We start from the raw sequence: 25,707 nt of genomic DNA on the forward strand, positions 1-25,707 counted from the left end.
ACGATCCGACTGCAAGGGAAGGAGTTCAGCACACAGCGGGGTGCCGCTCCATCGTTCTCCCCCTCCCCTCTCCATAGAGCAGAACGGTGCTGTATGTACAACACTCGTTCATGCATTGTGCAGTCGTTGGAAAGGATTGTAAAAGTTCCTTTCCAACGACATTAATTGCACATGTGTATGCAGCTTAAGTGTCCTTCTCATAAAGCCTACGGGTGAAACGCGTCAAGGACCTTTAAAAGTAAACTAAGCTCCATAGTATTAGTTTGATGGAAAGGATAGGGTATAACTATACCCACAGTAGATAAACACACTAAATAAATAACATGTATCTCTTGTGTATGGTGAGGTTTAATTGTCACTTCATAATAATTTCTTATTTTCTAACTATTTTAGATATAGGAGTTTTAATTTTTTTTCACATTTTTAAGACAATTATCTTTTAGCACATATACAGTAGGGTCTACCAAAACATCTTCTTGTAGACTAAATGACTAGCTATGGTTCTGCACTCACCCTACACGAACACTGAGTGCACACGTCTCCGGGTAACTGGAAGCTGTCACCATTCTGGTATGTGCGTCCATTGTGCTTGCATATACCAGTGCAGCGTGGGCAACACTCTCCTGGTGGTGTCACAGGGTGTAAGCAAGACACAGATGGGCATGGCAGTGAAACACAGGTCACTTCTCCATTCTGTAAAGTAGAAAATGAGAACATTGTTTAGAGTTGATAAACATAGGAAAATGTGTATATTAATCAGGTTTATTTTGTGAAAGTTAAAATTACATCTGCTTACATTGATTTTTCTGGTTCTCCTTTCCCCTTATAGCAACATGCTAATTACATCATTTTCTATGAAACATAGGCACATTATGGCTTGTGAGAGGAGCTGACAGAGTGCTGTACATAATTTCCTAAAAACAAAAACGGTCCCCTGGCTTAGTGCACTTTTCAAGAGCCCCTGCCACTGATGTAAGCAGAGGACTGGCTCTTGGAAAGAGTATAAAAATATATATATGCTGGCCCTAATACATTTTAAACCAGCCTGGCTCACCAATAAACAATTTCAATTGTGTATGTATGTTTTTGTGGCTGCTAAGCAAGTGATAGCAAGTAATTGGAAGAAACAGTTAATACCCTTTCATGAGGTGAAACTTAGAATGGATAATATGTTGATTATTGAGAAATAACAAGTTCTCTTACAGATTCTTATCAGAGATTCTCTGTAGTATGGGATCCTTGGATCCAGTATTCTGTGCCTTCCATGCCTCCGATGTTGCTGAATGGCTGGTAACACTGGACTACTGGTAAAGGGGGTGACATGTCATGGGTGTTTGGTCTTTTCATTATTTTACTAAAAGTCAGAGGTGCTACCACTGTACTGTAATGGTATTGTATTTTGTTTACCGTATTCTGGGCAAACTTGGTTTGGTTTTAGTTTGTTTTTGTTAAGTTTTTTTTTTTTTGCATGAATGTTACTGCACTTTTTTTTGTTCCTCCTTTTTTTTTTATCTCTCACAGCATTTTCAGTAATGCATAAGCTTTATTGCCTATTTTGGATGTTTGTATGCAATCATTTTAGCTGTGCAATTTTCTATGTAAAAATGAAAATTGAAAATGTATTATTAATTATTGAAAAAAAAAAAAATAATATATATATACTATATAAAGCAGTGTTTTGAGTAGAGGGCATTTACAGGTGTACCACCCTAGATAATGGTCACATGAAATGTTCAGCCTCCAAATAAATAGTTACTAAAATACAATGAATGAAAGGGATGGACAGACAGACTGGCATGGGAGGAATAGGCTAAATGTCATCCAGCATCAGGAAATCAGGAAGCTTTACCTTTCTGCAGATTTTAATGCATACTTTGAGAAGCTTACATTGTTCTAAAAATTCAGACTGCGCAGTTTAAGTTTAGGAAAAGAACCTGGACAAGACTGCACAATTGAAAGTAAATCTGAAGTTCGGATTTGAATTTTTCTACTTTTTATTACTGTCTCAAAAATGAATTGCAAAGCAGTCTGAATTTCTCTGTTTCTAATTGTTGTCTCACCCTGCAATTGCAGCGGCTGCATTCATCTTCAGGGTCTGGGAAGCTTTCTCCATTGAGGCAATCTTGGCCATTATAGTTACATCCATCACACACTGGACACATGCATTGATCCTCTCCAGGGTGAGGACAGTTCACGTTTTCACAGGCCCGAGGGACACAGTTAACATGACCTCGCTGAAAATAAAAAAAAGACATGCAGCTAGTTTTCTTGTATTTAATCAGAGAATATAATATAGGTATTACTAATGTATGTCCACATGGATGTCTTAGGTTCCTTCACTCACCATGCAACGGCACTGCTCACATTCACTTTGGGGAGAAGTGAAAGCCTCCCCATCTAGGTAATTCCGACCCTGAAAATGACAACCTAGAAAAAGGAACATTGAGTCACTTTTCCAAGCCTATTAGCTATCTGGAAGAAGGAATGTGAGGGAAGTAGAATTTATCCTAATTTTTATAATAATTATTAATAATTATTAAGCCACTGGTGTTTTAAAATTTCATCTCAGCACCACCCTACTAAATAATAAATATTAAAAAGAATTAAGAAATAAGTGTTAGAAGCAAACTCTGGAGTTTACATGGTTCGTCATCATAATTTCAGACCTAAAGGTTCTTACCTCTCATGTTTTACTCTTACAGAAGCTGTTACTTTATTGTCTTTAGGAAACTGTGGGTTATAGGTGATAGAAACTTTTTTTCTTTAACTAATATTTTGATCGAATGTTAAAGGTGATTGAAACTATATTTCTAATCAGATCTTGGGGCTCAGGCACCCAAGGAGTTGATGATGATGATCACATAGTCTAGAAATTAAAGTGCCAGACCATAAACCATAAAACACAGTTTTAGCCTGTTAAAAGTTAATGACAGTCAATGCGTTTTACAATATGCTGTTTCTGTACTAAATACCAACCCTTCTGGATGATCAGTTGGATGCTAAGAAAAGAAGAAAGGATTTGCACAGCTCTACTTACTATACAGTAATGAGGAATAATTCTCTTATTTTTGGATAGAATAATATATGTGAATAGCTTCTGTTATACAAACTATACTTTCTGACAAAGATGGTGCTTAACAGAACACACCCCTATGTACAGAATTGTGCACTATACGATCGTTCAAAATAATCGTGCATAATAGTTGATCGGTCGTCAATAGTTCGTTTTGCAACAACAATTATTGCACGTGTGTACGTAGCCTACGAAACAATCTTTATCTTCCTAAACAGGGCTGTATTCCATAGATTAGCTCTCTATCAATCAATTATAACCTTGGCACAAGGGACAATCACATGGTCCAGTCACAGGATGAGGACAATTCGCTGAAGGACACATCTTGCGAACACATTGCACAAATCCAGCCTAAAGATGAAAAAGTTATTCTTAATAATGAACATGGTGAACTGATTACTATTAAGTATAATAAAGTGCAGTAACATTTAAAAATATCTGTACCATAACAATATATCAATTCAAAGTTGCGCTATTACTTAAAAAATAAAGAGAGTTGCTGGTTTGCATAAATGTAGCAGCTACATTTGATATACCCAGATGCTGGCCATTGTAAGTAGGCGATATTCAACACTTCAAGGCATGGTCTAAGCTTGCCTAATCCCAGCCTTTCACATTCCCATTTGTCTATTTGTTCTACTATAAATATATATGAACACATGGTTCTTCATCCTAATTTCAGTCTATAGGTTCTTACCTTTCATGTTTTACTCTAACAAAAGCTGTTACTATATTGTCTTTAGGAAACTGTGGTTTATAGGTGATAGAAACTTTTTTCCCTCAAATTTTAATTGGATGTTACAGGTGATGGAAACTATATTTTTCTCTCAAATTCTGATCAGATCTTGGGGCTTAAACTCTCCAGGAGTTTTCCCACTCATCCTGGACTGTTATTATAATCACACAGTTTTCAAATGAAAGTGCCAGGCTATAAAACATAAAACACAGTTTTAGTCTGTTAAAAGTTAATGACAGAGTCAATGCGTTTTCTCCTAAACAGTATGTTCTACCGACCTGAAATTTTCAGGGTACACAGGGAACCCTCAGAGCTAGCAGTACCCAATATTTCATCTGCTCACCTTTCAACTTTCAAAACATGGGGGTCAGAATTATAAAAAATAGTTAAAATTGAACATCAGGGTTGCTGTTTTAAAAGTATGTCTAGAAGCCTAAAATTAAAAATACAAATTATGGACCTCACTTTTTTAGGAATGAGGGGGTACAGGTGAACAAAATTAGAGGTGCAAGTGGGGGATACCTGTGGCTAACACGCCCTAAAATTTCATCATTAGGCCATCAGAACATAAAAAACTCTGCCCATCAAAAAAATCTACCCTGTTCAAACATAAGTTTTTTAAGATTTATTCCTACAATGAAATATTTTATATACATAACTGTGTGTAAACATTTGATATACATATTTATGTAAACTATACATTAATTTATTTACATAACTTTATAATAATATTATTATATATATTTAATTACTAAAGTATCTATTTATCATTTACCAAATCAATTACCTAAAAATGTTGGGAAATTAATTATGATTACTGGACTTTTAAATATAAAAGAATATACAAGAAAGATTACTGATTACTTTAATTGTGAGTATATTAAATCCAGTGAAATACAATAAATACTGCACAAATTAATAAAATAAATCATGATACTAGAGGCATAGTTCAGTGTTTATTTTATTTCAAAGTAGGCCTACAAATGCACAGTGTTTGTTGTATCCTGTTGTTGTACCAGGTAAAATTAAAAAAAGATTAAAACCTTTAAAAGATTATAAGCTGTGGTATGTTTTACGGCTCCAGACTATTTTTCTTTGGTGGAAGAGGGGGCAAAATGGCTCTTTTGATAGTAAAGGTTGCTGACCCCTGATCTAGTGGAACCCTAGTTGAGAAACTCAGATTTAATACAAGCTGGCATTACAATACTTCCATAGACTTACTAATATAATCAAACTTCTCACATACTGAAATTTATTGACATGACAGCTGATGCTTACCCTGCAGGTACACTCAGAACAGGTTGGGTTGGAAAGGTCGGGGACAGTTTGCCCATTAATCATATTCACTCCATTATAAGAGCATCCTGAGAAGGGTAACATGGGAAAAAATAATATGAAACATACCTTCCAATTATAAACGTATTACTGACAGTTATGAAAACTAGTCATAAAATAGTACACTTGAAATAAGCCCCGCAGACACTGATATGGTACCTTAGGCAACAGCAGAATGGTCAAGTTCAGCTAATCGACCTGAATGACTGCTTTGTCCACAGAATTAGTACATTTGACAACTGTATAAATAAAATTACATTGTGTTCTTTCTTGTCCCCACATTTTCTCTGTCCTGAAAATAGTGTCTTTGGATTGCAATGGAAAGGTACTTTTTTTAAAAAAATAGTAAAATATCTTGTACAGTAATCATATCGTAATCCTTTAAACAAAATAATTAAATGTGACATGATCAGATTGATTATAGGTCATTTTCCTGCCAGTTTTAATTCTGCATTCTTAAAGGGGTATAAATCAAATTTGGCATCTGATTCAAATAAGGAGATGGTAAGGAAACCTAATACCAGCTATACTATGGGAAATTTACGTATCTGTGAACCTATATTTGCAATTAAATGGAAAGTGGGCATGACTGCAACAATTAATATCTGAAATCAAAAACTGTTGTTTTGTTAGATTCTCCTCAACAAGACATATTTAGTACTCAAATCAAATATCTGTGGTCCTATTGTGCCATCCCCAACAATATATTAATTATTTGAATCAAATATCTGTTGTCCTGCAATGTCCTTCTCAGCAGCAGGTTATGAATATAGAATTCCTTCCAAAGCTTTATGACTGAAAGTTGCATATCACCCTATATCTTATAATACTCCATGGAATGTTCTGATTTGGCTTCACTGATGGGTATAGGATGCAGTTACCAAGAATATGAAAGGTAATTTACAGAGATTTGTTCTCATAAAGACAAAACTGAAGAAACATAAAAAGTCCAATGACAATGGCAAAGATATAGAGCCTTATTTATCAAAGCTCTCCAAGACTGGAGAAAATCATGGGTAGGCGGTACAGAGTCCTTGCCCTACCCTGCCCTCTCTCATTTTCACCTCTTTTGAAGTCCATTTCATCCGTCATTTCTGCCCCCTACTCCGCATTGTTTCTGTTGTCTACCACAGTTTTCACTTTCACCTGCACAACATCCCAAAAATGGACCCCTACTTGTCACCAGAGACTACTGTAAGATCCTCCTCTCTGGTATTCCTCCAACCCGACTCTATCTCTATCTATTATGAATGTTGCAAGACTTTTATAGAGCAGCTCTGACTCTCTGGAATGGTTTTCCTTGTCCTATTCGGTTTGCTCATACTTTCTGCTCCTTTCTCCTAAGACCCTCACTGCTTCCCACCATTCCATATCTCTCACCCTATTGTGTGACTCTTCCCCCACCTCCTAGATTGTAAGCTTTTCTGGTCAGGGTCCTCTCCTCCTTCTGTGTCACTCTCCGTATCTGTCTGTCATTTGCAAGCCCTATTTAATGTACAGCTCTGCGTAATATGTTGGTGTTTATTAATAATAATCATAATAATAATAATAATAATAAATGGGTCCGTCTGGGTGATCTAGCAAACCTGGAATGGGTCTGCTCCAGGATTGAAAACACCAGCTAACTTGTAACAAATTAGTTTCATTCCAGCTTTGCTGAATCACTAAGGCTTACTCAGGATAGTCTATCTTCTCCATTCTCAGAAAGCTTTATTAAATCAGGCCCATAGTATTGAGGTTCTAAGCTGTCATTTTTTAGTGGTGGTTAACAAATATAGCAAAGCAAAAATGTCATTGGTTACACTGGTTAGATCGGTGGATACCAGAGTCATTGTTGTATACCAAATTCATTGGAATTTTTATCCTATTACTTACCATCACATACAGGGCAGCATTGTCCTGGGGGAGTAATGGGGTGAGAACAGCCAGGTTTATAACAAGGCTTCTTACTACAAGTGACAAAGCCATCAGCACAGACACATCGACTACATGAATCCTGGGGTGATGAAAATTCCTGCCCATTCAGGTAGACTTCACCTAGGTACTGACAGTCTGTGGAAAACCAGCACTCATTATATAACCAGCAATAATTATATTTATTTATCACAAATAATTACATACAGTATGATTTTTATTAAATGTTTTTACAATTCAAAAATAGAGAAATTGCCACCATCCCAGCCTAGTTGTTGGATTGTGGATTGTGTCATTAATTGAAAGTATTGGTATAAGGAATACAGCATAAAGACATAAATGATGCTCCAAAAAAAATAAAAATAAAATATAAATATATATATATATATATTGCTTTCCTGGTACGTAACAAAAAGTGCAGATCTAACATATGTGCAGTGGGATCTGCACATTTTTTTTTTTAACATTTTTAAGAAGGCAATGACCTGAACTCATATGGCTATGTCCATTGTCCAGTATGTGCTGGAAAGTGTGGGATCTATTTGAGCCGGTTTGCGGGGGATCAACAGCTTTACACCTGTAAAGTGTCTTTTTTTTGTTTTGGCCTAAAGTTCCACTTAAAGATGAAATATTCTCTGCTGGAACCCTCTGTCACCATTTGGCAGTTTGATTTTAAAACAGGCCAGGGAAAACCCATTTAACTGCACTTATAGAATACATCAATACTATCTAAATTAAGGGCAAATGTTATGCTGAGGCCTTGAACTACCCATTATTCTTGTCTACCCATTATTCTTAGATTTGTCATGTACCTGCAAGAATAAGCTAACCATACATTTGCCAGTTTTCAGTCAATTATAACCACTTTCAAACCACCGAAAACTACTAATATGATATATTAAGTTATTATCAGAATCTAAATACTTTACCCAATTATTTTATGCGCTAATGATGACCTATTTTTGATTGACTGTTGAAAGTGAAGTTGATTGAATACTGCTATTGCTTAACAAAATTTGATAATTTATTATATCAATTAGCACTAACTTTTCTGTATAGCTGGAATGACAGCTTCAATAAACTTTTGGAAGGATTACCAGAAAATTGTTCTCAAATTAAAATGAAACTGATACAAGAAAAATGACAGCAATCCCGGAGAAAGTGAAATAATGGAAAAAACATTTTAATCACTTGACCAAATATATATGTTTATTGCCAGCTTAAGGGGACCAATATTCAAAAGTATACTAGAGACCTTATGAATAAAGCAGAAAACAGAGAGAAGAATGTGGACAAATGGGTTTTGTAGAAGAAAAGATCTAGACCAGAATTGACAGGAAAGCTTAAACAAGCTTTACAATGTATGTAATATTATTCACCTTTGCATTCTTTGCAGCACGCTCCTGGAGCTGGATACGGGCAATTAAGAACAGGACAAGTTTTGGGTTGACAGTTGACGCTACCTTCCCAGCAAACACATATGGAGCAGGGATCCGAGGGCTGGGGGAACTGTTCACCATTAGCCAGTTCTTTTCCCGACAGAAGACATCCTAAAAATGAGTTTATGGGAATGAATCTATGATGCTATTCCATTCTGGGATGACCTTGGTATATGACATGATATGTGAGACATTTGTGGTTAATAAAAACATTCTTTCCAGTATTGTTAGTGGGCAGATGTTTTACATGTTACATTTCAAATATTTTGTACTAATATGGGCTTGAGTACCAGAAGCAAGGCTTAAATAAATAAAATGAATAATTACTTTATAAAGTTGAAACTAAGTGCAGGCTACAAAATATACAGTGAATATACACTATATACAATATGTTTACTGCCTAAAGACTTGTATATACAAACAGCCAATCTTTGTGATTATCATATATACTCCACATACTATATAAGATATAGATTAGTGACGAATGCAGTTACAAATAATGCGATTTATCTTCTTGATTCAGTTTCTTATGTCACCTCCCCACATTTAGCATTATCACAATCAGCATTGTTACAATCAATGGGCAGACCAAGGAAAAAAAAGTAATTTTTGGGATCTTATAAAGGTTCACTTTTTCATCATTATTTGCAATATCACAGCTACGGCTGCATGGTTCTTTGAAACATCAATATGAAAAACTAGTAATATCTGAACTTTTGGAGTCACTTTCATTATGTTGGCATGCCATCAGGCAATATATCCCTAATTGTCCTGTACACCTTCTGCTAGGGCATTCTATTAGAATCTAAAATCTCACTAATAGCACTATTCACTCCATATGCACATTCCTAATCTTGTTTACCCCATAGTAAACTATCCCTGGTCCATTAAGAGACTTGGAACAGTTCGGCCTGGACAAAAATCATATAAATCATTTTTTTCTGCCTTGTTCTATATATCATAATTCCCTATAATAAATGTATAGTGTTTGTTAACTAATTTTTTAATTTGTTCCAAAATGCAAAACACTGGGTATAGAGGTCACTGAACACATGTTGGCATCACAAGAGATGTAATCTTACCATCACAGGAACGGCAGCAATCTCCCTGAAGTGGATGTGTGCAAGGTGTTGGAGCACAAGGTTTGCGTTGACAGGTTACAGTGCCATTATTACAGATACAGTCTCTGCATTTGTCTGATGGATCATAAAAACGCTGCATGTGTCTGTATGTGATTCCAGAATATGGACAATCTGCTGGTGGCACTGTGGAAGCAAAAACACATAATATTTTAGAATAAACTCTTACATTCATTTTCTGTTTCTGTATACAATATAATGAAATAAACAAAACGGAGCTGGTACTGTGTGCAGGGATCACTGTGAGAACTGGACTTTTTCCAGTTTTATTGCACATGAACCGTCACCCCACCTCTATGAATTGAATTACCTGGGCACTGAGGGCAGCATTCTCCTGGCACAGGGTATGGATCATTACACGCAAGGGGAGGACATCGCTTTGTTAGGCACTGCACGTTACCATTCTGCAGACAAACACAATTTCATATAGGAGAGAAAACACTGATTCATCTCTAGAAAGTAAGTGCAAATACAGAATAAAACAGTATCAGTAAATGCAGAGTAAAGCAAATGAAAAACTGAACAGAATACTTTATATATCTAAATGAAAAAGAAAACATTAAAAGGAATGAAAAGAGGGATCAAAAAGAAGCTCACACTGAGGAACAAAAGGAACAGTTACAGAGTCTTGATTGTGTTTATTATGATAATAATTAGGTACCATTACAGAGAAGCTTTGCATTGCAGAAACAAGCTTCCTTAATGTAGTTACATAAATAGAATGCATTGACTAGGTCCAGCTGCTTACAATTAGAGCTGGAAATACTAATCTTTATACTCACCCCTTAACCTTGACAGAAAATGTCTGGTTAAGACTTTTTGGGGAAAGAATCAATCTAAGTTGATTTCTCTAGTCATTCAGTATTTCCCCCATGTTAGTCCAGTGTTATTTGCTATGTGCCTGTGCTTCAGCCCATCTAAGTGTGAAAATGTGTTATGTATGAAAAATGTTTTTGGTTATCAGATGCCCACATGTACAGCCACCAACTACTTTCTGTAAGCACCCACTTAAATTAGTACTTACAATACAGTGACACTGTCTGCACTTGTCTGTGGGATGGGGGAAATCTGCACCATTGGGATATTCCTTTCCGGCATAGTTGCAACCTGTTTAAGATAAAATTATTATTACACAGTATTTATATAGTGCCAAAATATTACACAACACTGTACAAAGTCCATAGCCATGTCACTAGCTGTCCCTCAAAGGGGCTCACAGTCCCTACCATAGTCATTTGTTTTTAACACAATCTAAGGTCAATTTTGGGGGGAAGCCAATTGACCTAACTGCATGTTTTGGGAATGTGGGATGAAATCATATTACCTGGAGGAAACCCACACAAACACTGGGAGAACCTGCAAATTCCATACAGATAGTGTCCTGGCCTACATTCGAACCTGGGACATATTGCCGCAAGGCCAGAGTGCTAACCCACCGTGCTGCCCTTGTTTTGTACATAACCTGTAATCAGTGTACAGGTAGCTGTAACCAGCTTGAAATAGGAATAATTGCTGCACAGAAAGAGGTCAATGGCAGGTCAAGTGCAAACATCTCAAATAGATATCAGATTGCGTTTGGCTGGTCAATTGAAAGACAGTTTAGGTCAGGACACATTGAAATAGTTTATTTTAAAAAAAAAAACACAACTAAAGTGATAGACTGATGCCTACGATACAATTATATTCTTTTCTCACCCTCTATATAGTCCCTGTCAGCCCTGACATGCTCACCATTGCAGTTGTTGTTACAGCAGGTTCCTGGCAAAGGGTATGAACATTGCGGACCCGGGCATCCTCTGTTTGCACATGTCACTTGCCCATTCTGACATCCACATTCCTGGCACTGGTTATCTGGGTTGGTGAACTGCTGGCCATCCAAGAAGGTATTGTCATAGTATATGCAATCTGAGCAATGTCAACAATATGTTAATATGAAAAAATGCATGGAGAGTATTATAACTAAAAAAAAAAAGAGTATATAATTCTAAAAAAAATTATAACACTAATCACAAGAGATACTTTTATTACACAATGTAACAGATATCATACCTGGGCATGTAGCACAGCAATGGCCAGGTTTTTTTTCGGGTCTAGAGCATGACACAGGTGGGCACACAATAGGAATGCATTGGACTGTACCATCCTATACACAAGTCAAAATAATTATCATTATTACCCTCAGTTTTTTAATGATATATTTAACCTGCATGTTTTTTTTAACCTAAACTCCAGGCATACAAAAAAACACACAAATATTGAAGAGATGTGTTCAATAAAAATTATAAAATGTCTGTACAGGAAAGCTCAGCCTTGGGGGGGAGGAAGAAGTATAGAAATCAGGGGGGAGATTAGTTACTGTGCTGCATCTGTTGCTGTTTCCTTAGCTAGGAGGTGTCCAAGCTCTATTAATAACTGTTTACAATTAACATCACATCCATTCAAATGTCTTTGAAATGCGAAGCACACACCTGTGATGAATTGGTCATTAAATATTTGAAATCAGTGATCAGAGCCTTGCTCGTGATTAGGTGATGACTATGATGATAAATCATAGTGATCTCAGTGTTAGGATACACTAATAGCTGCACTGTCTGTTTCTGAGTTCCTGTATTATAAACTGAGGGAATGTTTATGAAGTGGTACATCTCTTCACAAGTTCATGTAAGCTCACTTTGGAATTTGTAATAGCAGTTGACGGGTGTATTACAGGCCCTATAACTGTTTAACAACCATCCAAGCCCTGATAGAGAAGGGCAGTGTGTAGAAAAATGATTCTAGTTTTAAAGGTAATAATGTATGACGTTTTATTGACGGACTGATATATGTCTTGGTTTATAATATTTATTGCATTGTTGGTACTACTGTACAAACATACTGTAATACTGGTTGTTGTTGTTATTAGTTTTACTCATGGTAATGTGGAATTAAGTTTAGTACAGGGTATGTAAATATTTGGACATCAGAATGACATAGGGACACGCAAACATCATTTCAGAACTTAATTAACTGAATTGTATAAATATATAGTTTAGTAATATAATGTAGTAATATATAGTTTAGTTTAAAATAGATTGTAAGATTGCTTAATGGTAATTTTATTTAGGTATGCTAAAAATTATGTTTAATTGTGATATAGGAAATTATTATTCATTGTCAGATAGCATTACTATTACATATAAAAGTAAAATAAGTCAAAAGTCTTTGTAAATCTTGTAACAATGAATTTAAATGTTTTTTATTAGTTCAGTATATAGGTATATTAAATACAGGTAAAAAAAAAATTACAGGACATTGGATGGACATGTCTTATATTTCACCTAAATACTAAATATTATACTAAATCAGAACAGAAGTAGTTTTGTTATGTTACTTTTTGGCTAAACTGGGGCTAATCTAATGTCATTGAATGTAAACTGTCTCTGCACTAACTCCAACAGATCATATAGGAAAGGGTTCAAATGGTGGCCACTTCCACTAGACACAACCAAGTAACAATGGAAGCAAGAAAATGCACATTGTTCAATGGATTATCAATAAAAAGAATAAGGAGCAAATGACAAGTGCACAACACAAATCAGGCATACATACCAACACTTAGTGAAATACACAGACAGATATTCGGATTGCACAGAAACAATATATAATACAATTTTAGAAAGCTATTACATCATATCTAACTAAAGGTAAATTCTGCCCAATAATTTCAGAAAGTAATTTAGATGAAGTATAACTGTGAGCTCTCACCAGGCAGCGGCAACTCTGGCAGGGATTGTCAGGGTCGGTGAAGTCCTGCCCATTGCTATATATACGCTGGTTGTAGGTACAGGTGTCACACACTGGGCAGCACTCACCTAAGAGTTCAGAAGGACATACATCACCATACAAAGCATTTAGCCAAGGCAAACATAAAATGCTAATTGCTGAATTTACAGTTATTTTTGAAGGTTTCAGGTTCCTTAGTTTTACATTTCAAAAAACTACTCCTACAATATAAACTAGTACTGTGAGAGTTTATGTAATGCAGTGCAAGAATTTGTGGTTTATTACAACAAAACTCTTTGCTTCTTACACTGTTTACATGCAGACAAATAGTCCATTGCACAGCACAAGGAGCCAGAATGCAAAATGCATAGACTACACAGTAAATGTAATTCTTACCTTCATTGTGGGTAGGATGAACACAAGACAGAGGGGGGCACTGACTGACTCCACATACTGTATCTCCATTTAGACAAGCACAGGTGCTGCATGGATCTCCTTCCGGCTCCCACTCTACCCCCTCCAAGAACTCAACACCATCCTGCACGCATACTACAAAGAGACACTGAAATGTGAGGAGGTATAACAGAGGAATGAAGTGAATCAGACATAAAGAGGAGTCATTCCCACAGTAAAAAATGAAGGTTAGGTAGAAGTTTATTCAACACAGATGAAGAATGAACAATATGCTAGAATAGCACACATTACTAAGAGTTATTACACGGCAAGAATGTAAGTCTTTTGCATCTGCCTCACCTTTACAGACTGGACAACATTTATTGGGATCTCTCACTGGGTTTGGGCAGGACAGAGGTGGACAGCTTTCCTCAACACAACGGACATTGCCTTTCTACAATACAAAAGAAGATGTAATTTCTTAGTATAATTCCCAACAACTTCCATAGTCATATGTTTGCATAGACACCTTTATATAAGTTAATATATTCCAGTTGTATTTTCTGAATACTTATGGTATGTGCTTTAATGTCTTAGTATTCCTTGCTATTTTCATATCGTTTAGAGCAGAGGTAGGCAAACTCTGGTCTTTAGGCCAGATACGGCCTAGCCAGTATTCCAGTCCGGCCTAACGCCCCCCTAGTTATTTATTGTTGGATCCGGCCTAATTGAATTATTGCGTTATCGCGAGTTCCCTCGATATCATCGATACCATCGAGTTCCTGCACAGTAACCACAAATACTATGCCTAAAGAGCAGAAGCAATGCGCAGCTTTCAGTCTCCGGAAAGTTGACCTCAAACGTTGTGTCTTCATCCCCGAATGGACTGACAAATTATTCTCATTAAAAATTAGCCCCATGTTTAGTGTGCAACAACACCAACAGCACTTTCAAGTGGTCGAATCTCAAGGGGCATTTTGATGCCAAGCATGCGCACATGTAGAGATACTACACCGTGGATGAGCGGAAGACTGAGGCTGCTCGCTTGCAGTCACGGTTGGAAAAAATCTTTCCTTGGACACTTTGTTACTTCTGGCCCCTTCTTGACCTCCTGAAATGTCCTAGTAGTCCAAAAAGTTTGTCAAACCCAGATTAAGAGCTTAGTTATCAATTGATGGAAGATTCAAAAACCCTTTGATGTAATATTTGAATGGGCAAAAAATATTCAATGAACTGACCGATATCTACAACGCAGCCTTTGTCATCATGTGCTATGTATGACTGTTTTCTACCATTACATCTCCTAGAGGTCAGGAAGCTAAGCCAAGGTAGATGACCTCATTTGTTTGATTTGTTTGATCCTAGTACCAGGAAAAACAGCTTTCAGAGCTTTTCTTCACATGTGATCATCAAAGATGCAGCACATTCTTTTCGAACTTCAAAAGCAAAGCTTATTCATGTGTTTGTGCATTTACTATTTTGTGCATGATTTGTTACATATTTGGCCAAAATATGAAAAAAGTGATCCAGTAGAAATATAAGGAGAGACAAGCGTGTATAAAAATACATTTTCAGCTAGTCAGCAACCAACAATAATGCAAATTGATTATGTAAAGCCTTTTCTTATCTGTTTCCATATGGTGTGCCACAGTGGCTATATACAGACTACTTTATACTGCTCATGTGTAGAGGTACAAGGTGAAACTGTACTAGAACTATGGTTTTAGTTACAGATTTATTAGGATCATTTGTAAGTAGATTTAAAATAGCTAACCAGACAAGGAGCCCAGTTATGTCATTGCATAATAGCAAAGTTCCCTAAACAGACAGATACTAGCAATGCAGATAAGTAGCACCAAACTTACCGAGCAACTACACCGAAGACACGGTCCATGTCCATGAGGTTGGAATGTCTCTCCATCAGTGTATACAGTGCGTTCAAAATCACAAACTGCACAATGAAAAAAATTACTAAACAGTCAAGCAGTAGGTACAATTCAGTATATAACTTTCTTAAGGATTTTCAGTCCTCTGATTATTCAGGTCGGTGTTATTTTTCCCTTGCATTGCCTTAGCTGTGCATTTCCCTTTTTAACTAAACATGTTTTACCTTCACAGCTTGGACAGCACTGTCCTTTGACTTTGCCTGGGTGACTACACTTTGTAGGAGGACATCTTCTGTCCAAATGATCACATGAAACTTCCCCAGCCTAAACAAGAAAAAGTAATCAACATGTGCTGAGAGCTATTAGTTCATTTAAAGACCACACCATACTAATGAGGTTATCTACTTACTGAACATGTGCAGCTGAGACAGGGGTCATGAGCAGCAGTGAACACATCACCTTCAGCATATACCTTGGAATCAAAATCACATCCTTCACACCTAACAAGAACAGAGGTACTGAGAAAGCTGACACAGGTACAGACAAAGGGAATATTAAAAAGGTAATATTTTACAGACAGAATTGTAGAATTGTAGAAGTATTATTAGCATAATGACCTCTAAGGAACCCATAGGCGTAAGGGGATAACCTGTTAATTATGATTAGATCAGAAAACAATCATATGTCTATACAAAGTAAACTAATATTGCAAGGAATAGTGTATCAATCTTTCAGCCAATCTATTTTATTTGAAATAAAGCAAAACTGCAGCCAGAGGGTAATCTAAGTGTGCTAACTTTCACTTTTGACATGTTTGCATGTTTATGATATCATAATCCTATAACAAATATCAACAAAAAAATTTTGTATTCACTTGCCAAGGATTTTTTAATATATTTAGTGTATTTCAGGTCTGCTTAATTCAGAAATGACATCAGTTTCATTGAATTGTGGCTCTAGCTCCTGTGATACAGGAATCGGAATAGACGATTTTCCCAACAACAAATGTTAACACAGCATATTATTATCATTCTTTATTTACACCGATGTTTTGCATTTTATATAATTAATGTAGCATTATTTTCATTTTTATTCATACATTTTTTTTTTTCAGAAATATGAGTTCTTCAAAAAGTTGTTTAAATGATCCTAATGTATTGTGCTACATTTGTGGTGAATATTCTCAGCAAAAACAGAAAAAAAGGAAACATTACAGAATTTGTGAAACAAGCATATCTTGCATATTTTGGTATTAAACTGAGGACCAATATAAGTATTGGGCCCCTTATATGGTATGCAAAACGTGTAGAGTGTCTACGTCAGTGAAAAAATGGAAACGTTTGAAATTTGGTGTACCTATGGTTTGGAGAGAGCCCCAAAATCATCATAACGGTTATTTTTGTGCTATGAATGTAAAAGGCTTCAATCGTTACAAGAAAAAAAGTGGGAGTATGCTGATTTGGAATCAGCAGGACGACCTGTGCCACATGGTGCTGATGTTCCCATACCAGTATTCAGTACACTTCCCGATATTTCTGTATCCGACATGGAGGATATACAGGGTTTGGAGTGTAATCCAGGAGTCAGCAGTTGAAGTGAAAATAAAGGAAGTGTTTCATCAAACCAGCAGTTCTCCCAAGAAGAGCTCAATGATTTAATATGTTACCTAAGTCTGTCAAAACAAGCATCTGAACTTTTAGCATCCAGGTTAAAAGAAAAGAACTGTCTGAGACCAGAAGTTGGTGGACCGCAGATTCGGAAACTGATAAATGATTAAAATTTCCCAAGTTAAATGACTGATACTGAAGCTTCTGCTTAGCACAGCTATGTTGTGGTTGTCAGGAACTTCTTGGGTAACCATAAAGCACAAAATTATGAAGAACTGGTACAAAACTTTAACTTCAACTTAAACTCCTAAACTTTAAAAATATGGGTGCTACTATGAGCATAAAGGTACACTATCTTCATAGCCATTTGCAAAGATTTCCAGAAAACCTTGTCGATTTCAGTGAGGAACAAAGGGAGAGGTTCCATCAAGATATAAAGGTGATGGAAGAAATATATCAGGGCAGATGGGATACTTAAATGATGGCAGACTACTGCTAGAGCCTTCAACGTGATTGTCCTGATCATTAGCATAAAAGGAAATCATACAAACAGTTTTTCAATGACTTCTTTGTGATTAGTTCTGTAAATATACTGAATATAAAATATATTGACATTAAGTATTTCAAAAATTTTATTTTATATACGTAGACATAACTACAGCTAATCTAGCAAAACCAATACCATATTTGGGATGTGTGCATCAAACATAACTTAAAATTCTTTAATCTGTTTGGCAAGAAAATGTTTGTTGACCAGTGTAATCATTCAGTAGTCAGATCTTTGATTTTCATTTATATTTTTCTAACTGAAATTGGGAAGGAGGCCTGGTGTAAACCTTCAATATATACTAGAGAAGTTCAAATACCATTGCACATTATTAGTGTTCATGTGAACGGCCCATATTGTCACAATTTTGTTCATTGTACACACAAAGCTGCAAGGGAAAATCAAGATGGAAAGATTTTTTATTGCTACAGTTTATCAAAATATAAATCATCAACCCCCATCTCCTTCACCAATAAAATATCAAACTGATTGGGTCAACCTTCCTTGTGTGCCCTCTTCTAAACTTTTTTACTTAAATTAAATAGTTAAAGGCAGCTACCAGGATTTGGTGGCAATCTGGTGACAGATGAATAAATTAAAATGAGAATTTTCTCCTTTTGGTTCACTCCTGCATCACATGAGTTAATTAAAGACTTTTATTGCCAGGTCATGTTATAAATGAAATAAGACAAATGGGAATATGACCTACAGGTCTAAATGTGGCAGTGTAACTAAGAGAAAAACAATATTTATTTGTAAGAAGCGCCACACAGAGTAAATGCTTGCCTTCTCCATTCGCCACCACACAAATCTGCCACTGCAGCACCCAAAAACTCCTGCCCAAGTTGCAATTTTTAAAAGGCAATATATAGGTTCATTTTAGGCTTATTGGCTACAGTAAACAAAGATCTAAGGGGATACTTGAGTAGAAAACTTGATTATAGTTGTTGAAAATCTTCAGTTTGAAACCTTGAAAATTTTTAGTTAAGTGAGAATTAGAACAGTTTACCTTGCGCAGCATTCTCCTGGCTTCCGCACAGGGTTTCTGCATGGTGTTGGGTTGCATGGTATAGGACTACACTGGACATTTCCATTCTATAAGACAGGAGATAAAAAATAAACAAATTTGTAATTAAAGTACACTTTACATTTTGAAGTAATTAATACTTCCTCTGGAAAACAGGCACATTTCAGTACACCCATTTATTTTTCATATTGTTGCTTTTCCTCCATGATGCTCTGGTGCCCCCTCTTAGGATTCCAAACAAGTATTAACTTTCAAATTGGTATATACACAGCTGGCATATACACTAGGCTAAGCCGCCATCAGACAGCAACATCCAATTGCTTAGGCACTGAGCACTACATTCTGGGAGGTGGGGGAAGACATGATTACCACATATTTAGAGATTTGGGTTTGTGCAGTGGCCATCTAAGGTGTATTCCTGCATGGAACAATAAGACAATGGGGTATGGTTTCTAAAATATTATCTTTCTTTACTGTAAAAGTTTAAACAAACAATTACTGATCAAATAGGGATGAAATGGATCCTCTTTAAATATCACATGTAGATACAAGATTGTTTCCCGGACCAGCCTAGCAGAGATGAGTGGGAGTTTAGATCTTGTAGATCCCTAAACTGCTGGAAGCCTATATTCCAGTCCTTATGTCAGTGTCAATGGATCTGATTATCATTTGCTACCTTAATCTTTAGCTTTCCAAAGGTGCCCATCCTGCTAGAAAAGATATAGCACTTATCCAAAAGCTAGAATATGAGGAAAACCACAAAATTCAAATGCTGCCAGGACAAGTAATGTTTTTCTGCATCTGAGACCCTCACTCCCTCACTGTTCCTCTTCTGTTCCAGGAATTGCATTAAAAAGTTTTCTTTTTATATGTCAATGGTCACCATTGTGAACAGTGGGGTGAAACTCCATACTGGCAACACAGACAGCAATAAAAACTTTGAAGACAATCTAACCCTTCCCCATGCTATCCAAAATAAATTAAAATATTTGCCTAAAGATATAACATAAAAGAAAAAGAAATAAAGCATACAATTCACCTCACATAAGCAGCGTGTACAAGGGTCAGAGCTTCTCACTGACTGTCCATTCTGATATGTACGACCATTGACTGAACATCCTAAAAGGAAAGCAAACAATAAAATGGCAAAGTAGCATCATTAAAGGAAAATGACATGAGTGCCAAACTTTCCTGAACAAATACTTTAGAAAGATATCAAATTTTCCACTCATATAACAAGACATAGACAGTAAAAATGGAGATGATTTATGAGAAGTGAAACAATAAACCGCAGTAAAAATGGACTGTTACCAAAAGTAAGCAGTTAGCATTTATCTTTTTATATCTAAAAAAAAAAAAAGTCTTGAAAACTAAAAAAAAAATCTCTCCCATCTATCAACCTAAAGATTACTAAAAATTAAATCCTGGTGCAAATTTTACCTGTTGGTTGAAGTAAAGTTTTATCTTTATGTTGCTCATATTTCTGTTACTGTATATGTTGGAGATCATAATTTAAGAAAAGTAGTTTTATTGCTGCCATTGAGGGGAGTTATGTCCCTGTGGTTTGACTAATGGGTCTAAACCAATATCTTTTTTTTTTTAGTAAGTCAGTGAGGCCTGGAGCCAGGCAACAGAAGGAGGGTAGGTGGAGGGCCATCATGAATAGGGGAAAAATAGGAGCAGGTGGGAACGATGTTGGGTCAGGGAAAGGTCAGGATTAGGGATTGGAAAACGTGGAAGAGAGGTGGAGAGAAGGAAGAGTGATAAGACAGGAAATAGGGTCATACTGGACTTTGGTGGTTCCCACCCTCCAACTGTAAAATGTCATTGGCAGTTGGAGGTCCTCGTGGGCATTAATTTTTCAACTGTGACCTTGATGTGGGAGGACCCATCTCAGGTATGGCACCCTGCCAGAGGTAAAAGGTGAACAAACAGTGACTCAAAAAGTTGTGTTGTGGATAGGCAGCTGCTGAGTGATATCATTCCAGAGGCAGTGTAGGGCAGTTGAAAACAACTAATTCAAGAATATAGCAGACCCCAAGGTAGTATGGTCAGAATGTATCTGAGGATCTGTAACCCTTAGTGTTGTGAGTTCCACAAATGTGTTATATTTATAATGTTGTAAGATAATTTGAAATTAGGCTTTAGTAATTGGAAGAATGTTATTTATAATAAACTATCTGCTTAGGCCATTTTGATCCAAAAAATGTTAGGTTGTGTGGTTATTGGGAGTTAAAAAGGAAAAGGGCCGGGGGATAGTGTATGGCCAGGCAGTGGGGTTGTGAGGTGGCAAGATTTTGAGCTACCTCAGTAACAGTAAGTACAAAGAGGAATATTGGTGTGCAAAAAGCAATAGAAATCTGCAACTCACACCTGAGTTTACTCTAGTATATAAAAATAAGTGAGCATCAGTATGTAGAGCATTACATTGATCTCCAAGCATCACTGTCATTTTTTTTAACTATTTTTGTCTTTTGATCTGTATATCTGTTTTAGGTCAAGGACTCAAACAATGAAAGAACTTGATAAGTATGACAAACAGAGAATTGGTATTTTCAGTAACAGGTCAGCAGGGGTTTAAACACTTCCTCTGTTAAGGTTTCCCTCAAAAGATTATGTTTAATTTTACTTGTTTGTGAACATTGCAAATCATATTAGATATGTATACCAGGTTGCTATATTATAACATGTGGCCTTTAAACCCCTTAGGGACTTTAACGCCTTAGGTAGGGTTTGGGAAATCTTTGAGAACAAGACATGGGGATTTCTTCACAATCTTACCATCACATATAGGACAGCAAGTTCCTGGTCTAGGAGGTGCAGGGTTTCTACATAGAGATGCGCAGTGACGCTTCCTACATTGGATATTCCCTTCCTGTGTGCAACAACAAATATACAATCATACAGCATGATAAAAAAAAAAAACTATGCTATAAAGAACAACTGATCAGACTATATGTGCTCACCACAAACAGAGAGAGCCAAGAAAATGCGAGAAATACAACCACTGAATAAGATTAGGGAAACAATAGAGAAAGGAGAACTTGGTAGCTATCTATTGAAAATTAGAAAATGTTTATATTCTTTACCAAACAACGGCAGTTTTGACATGGGTCTCCTTGGGGTCTCCATTCCTCCTCGTGCCTACGTGTGATTGTGCCATCAATGCAGCCTTTTGGATTGATATATTTATAGATATTTCAGGAACAGGTTTATGTGATAAGGCATAATGTTACACACATATATATATATATATATATATATATATATATATATATATATATATATATATATATATATATATATATATATTTATATATCTTTTAAACCAGTATCATGCAGAACAGGCAGTATGATAAAGGCATACTAAAACCCCAGTACCTTGACACCTTTTGCAACATTCCCCAGGTATCTCTTCTTGCAGAACACAAGTCAGCATTGGACAAGTCACTCGTACACACTGTATATTACCATTCTGCGGAAAAGAGATAAAATATTATGAGGGTGGTCTCATTATTTATCAGACCAAGAGACTGTCAAGGATCATAGGAATATAAAGAGGAATTTATCTCTGGTTGGTTAGAATGTACTTCTTTTTTCCTTTAGCTACAACATTAACAATAAAAAACATAGAGCACTTTATGAATCAGTTAATGTGTTTCTTACACTGAAAATGAAATTAAACTCTAAAAACAATACCATGTTGCACACACAGGAGATGTAAAGTTACTTTACCTGACATATACAGCTGTCACATGGGTTCCCATTACCATGAAAGGTGACTCCATTAGGTATAATATCACCTTGTAAGTCACAAGCTGAACAATCTGGACAACATGAACCCCGCCGGACCCCATGGGTGCACGTCTGCTGACAACGTACGGCATCAGTACACTTGACTTCACCATCCTAAAAATTTTCAAAATACATATAGTAAGGAAAATTTGTTTTCAATTATTTAAGAAGTGTTAATTTATTCTAAAATGCTTTACGTAGCTCTTACAATCACTCACCTGTAATACTATAAATTCTATGGGGCATTTGTATAAAGCTGTGACCCTGCCATTCATCAAACATTCACAGCAGGTGAACCTTCCATGTTCATGTGATTTAGGTTACAGTGATTGATTTAACATCAGGGAACGTTTGGTGAAAGTCATATTTTAGGCTTTAAAACTATCCTTTAAAGCTATCCTTTAAATGTAATTCTGGAGAACGCCTATTTTCCTTTTGTGAGGATTACATGATATTTTGAATGGGCTACTAAAGCACGACATTGCATATTTTATTGGACATTAGCATTTTACACAACGCAGTGAACCACAATGCCTACAGATGGTTCACACCAACATGGTTGTGCATTGTGCTGAATAAAAACTTATCTGTACTGGAAATCAAAATGGATGGCACCACTGCACGTGCTTGTAAGTAGATCTTAAGCACACTCATCAATGTGCATTATACTGGACCCAGGACTGTAGTAATGACACACGAAGTCAAATTAAAGTATGTGTCATGAAATAAGAGTTGTGATATCCCCAGATTTTCAAGGGTAGGTTTATATTTACATTAATAACATTTGACATACATTTGACATTAATACAATTGACATACTGTAGCAGCATTTGATTTTGACATAAAAGGTTCCCAGAAAATCCTAGCATGCTTGTCACATGAGCCTCACATCATCACAAAAACAAAAGGACTACCCTTGGTGTGCATGAATTCACCCCACATCCCACCATGAACCCCTCCTTCAAGTCTGAGTGAAGTAAAGCTGTCATTGTGTCATTGTGATTGACTCTCTAAATGGCTTCACTTTGTACTGTTAGTGTGCCCAAATTTTATATTCTCCCCCCTGTCAAAGAAGTAAATGCCAGGTAGCTTCAGTCACAAACAGAATAATTCACAAGGAATGTTAAAGCAACACAAAACTGTGATTTTACATATGACCTGCAAAGCTTTACCAATGGCAGAATAGTAAAAAAAGCAAAAAAATGCATACATATATACACACCAAACACACCACTTAATAAGAAACACTGTACCAATAAAATATAACTAAAAATAAAATTAAACCCACAATAAAATGGTTTCCCAGTTGTTAACAGAGCATTCTCATCTATTATACATTTCCCGTTTAGTCTGCTAAAAAGTAAACTGTACAGTTTTGTTTTTATGCATTGCTTGTACTACTCACCAGACAAGCACAATGTTGGCAGCCATCAGAGGTGGTAACATTCTGACCGGGTAACAAGGGACGCCCATTGAAATCACACACTAGGAGGAATAAAGGGAACAACATGTAGGTGATGTCACAGCCATCTTGAGGAAAGTCTTCAATGGCCATAGATCTTGCCGATGCCTGTCACTGTGCCAACCTGTGGTAAGAGGGACAGACACCATGGTCTATTGATCCCTTCTTCTTATCCCCCTTATTCAGGGGAGGTGGACTTTTGGCACTCAAACTGCTGCACATTTTCTTTGCCTATTATCCCAAAATACAATACTATTGTACCATCTTTTGAACGTCATACCTATGATCCTGCTTCTCCTAAACAGTAACTATTAGAATAACATTTCATTAAACATTCCGTGGTGAGAAGTGTATAGAAAAAGCACCCAGTAGACATGATTCATCAAAGCAGTCCAATACAATTATTGGCAAGAACAAATAGATTCATAGATTTTTTTCCAGCTGAGGACTTACTGTTAGGAAAGTATTTCTTACCTGGGCATGAGGGGCAGCACTGACCAGGAGTGGGAACTGGATTTCTACAGGCAACTGCAGGACATTGAACAGGAAAACAACGCACTAAATTGTTCTACAACAGAAAAAAAAATATATATAAAAGTGAGTATTGTTGATACCGCATATTATGCAAACATAGCCAAATCATTCCCATTGGTTTTAAGTGGACCTGACACCAGATACCAAATATATTTTTCCAATGTGTATTGTTCACAAATGTCTGACAGATTAATGGCCTACAGCTGCCTCTCACTATGTGACTTCCTCCAAAAAATGAATTGTACATGAAGCCTTTTAAACAATGCAGGAAATCAAGAGTGTCACTTACCATACATGAACAGTTCACACAAGGATTACTCTGTGAAAGAAAGTATTCCCCATTTTTAAAGGTCAGCCCCTCATATTCACAGCCTAAAAACAGAAGATGAATTAATAATCATAAATGACGCTGGTAACACAATAACACAGCTGCCATCAGAAAAATCATTTCGTGGCCAAGCTCTCACCTTGCTGGCAGACTGCACAGCACTGTCCAGGTGGGGTGAACTTTTTCAAACAGGTAAGCTCTGGGCAATGCTCTTTTGTACACTGGACAGTTCCATTCTAAGTGCAGATACATAAAATAATTACCAAAGTGCAACAACAGTACTATAGACTAAAATAATGCTCAGATATATCATCAGTAAACAATTGAAAGATGTTACATTTTATTATTTACATTTGCCACATGGAATGTTTTAAAAATGGTTAAAGTAAAGCTTTTGGCTATAGAACTGGATGTGGTCATTCGTTTTTTACTTTTTTTTATGTTATGTAACATTTATGTTATGGTAGGGTAGTATTAAATATAGCAAAAAAAAAATTATTCAAACACATCTTAACATTTCATCAAGTACTTTGTGACTTCCCCTATTAAGCTTTTGGTTGAAACTAATGATATAAACCTACATCATGGCCCATTCTGCTAAGCACAAAATTATCATCTCCAAAGTTTTGAATAAACTAAGCTTGCTCAATGAACTCCTGTGAGAGATTTCCCTATATATCCAATGGGTGAAATCATTAAAGGAGAGTGATGAGAAGAATTGGAGTGTGTT

At 36.3% G+C, this 25,707-nt stretch overlaps 1 protein-coding gene across 1 annotated transcript in view; it reads right to left on the minus strand.

Annotated features, from left to right (window-relative positions):
- KCP (kielin cysteine rich BMP regulator) overlaps positions 1-25,707 on the minus strand; it is a 62,044-nt gene that overhangs the window by 12,586 nt on the left and 23,751 nt on the right. The window contains exons 10-37 of the mRNA XM_072401914.1: positions 25,117-25,213; positions 24,939-25,021; positions 24,590-24,683; positions 24,059-24,138; positions 22,594-22,767; positions 22,240-22,333; positions 21,948-22,030; positions 21,640-21,733; positions 19,898-19,977; positions 18,841-18,926; positions 16,087-16,177; positions 15,902-16,001; positions 15,657-15,742; positions 14,152-14,245; positions 13,795-13,947; positions 13,381-13,487; positions 11,686-11,779; positions 11,368-11,541; positions 10,661-10,743; positions 9,947-10,040; positions 9,580-9,762; positions 8,438-8,608; positions 7,020-7,196; positions 5,088-5,173; positions 3,334-3,424; positions 2,345-2,427; positions 2,061-2,234; positions 514-693 (exon numbers count right to left, since the gene is read on the minus strand). Of these exons, the coding sequence (XP_072258015.1) occupies positions 514-693; positions 2,061-2,234; positions 2,345-2,427; positions 3,334-3,424; positions 5,088-5,173; positions 7,020-7,196; positions 8,438-8,608; positions 9,580-9,762; positions 9,947-10,040; positions 10,661-10,743; positions 11,368-11,541; positions 11,686-11,779; positions 13,381-13,487; positions 13,795-13,947; positions 14,152-14,245; positions 15,657-15,742; positions 15,902-16,001; positions 16,087-16,177; positions 18,841-18,926; positions 19,898-19,977; positions 21,640-21,733; positions 21,948-22,030; positions 22,240-22,333; positions 22,594-22,767; positions 24,059-24,138; positions 24,590-24,683; positions 24,939-25,021; positions 25,117-25,213 (3,186 nt within the window). The remainder of the gene's footprint in view (positions 1-513; positions 694-2,060; positions 2,235-2,344; positions 2,428-3,333; positions 3,425-5,087; positions 5,174-7,019; positions 7,197-8,437; positions 8,609-9,579; positions 9,763-9,946; positions 10,041-10,660; positions 10,744-11,367; positions 11,542-11,685; positions 11,780-13,380; positions 13,488-13,794; positions 13,948-14,151; positions 14,246-15,656; positions 15,743-15,901; positions 16,002-16,086; positions 16,178-18,840; positions 18,927-19,897; positions 19,978-21,639; positions 21,734-21,947; positions 22,031-22,239; positions 22,334-22,593; positions 22,768-24,058; positions 24,139-24,589; positions 24,684-24,938; positions 25,022-25,116; positions 25,214-25,707) is intronic.

The sequence above is a fragment of the Pyxicephalus adspersus genome, chromosome 2, assembly GCF_032062135.1.
Source record: "Pyxicephalus adspersus chromosome 2, UCB_Pads_2.0, whole genome shotgun sequence".
Taxonomy (NCBI): domain Eukaryota; kingdom Metazoa; phylum Chordata; class Amphibia; order Anura; family Pyxicephalidae; genus Pyxicephalus; species Pyxicephalus adspersus.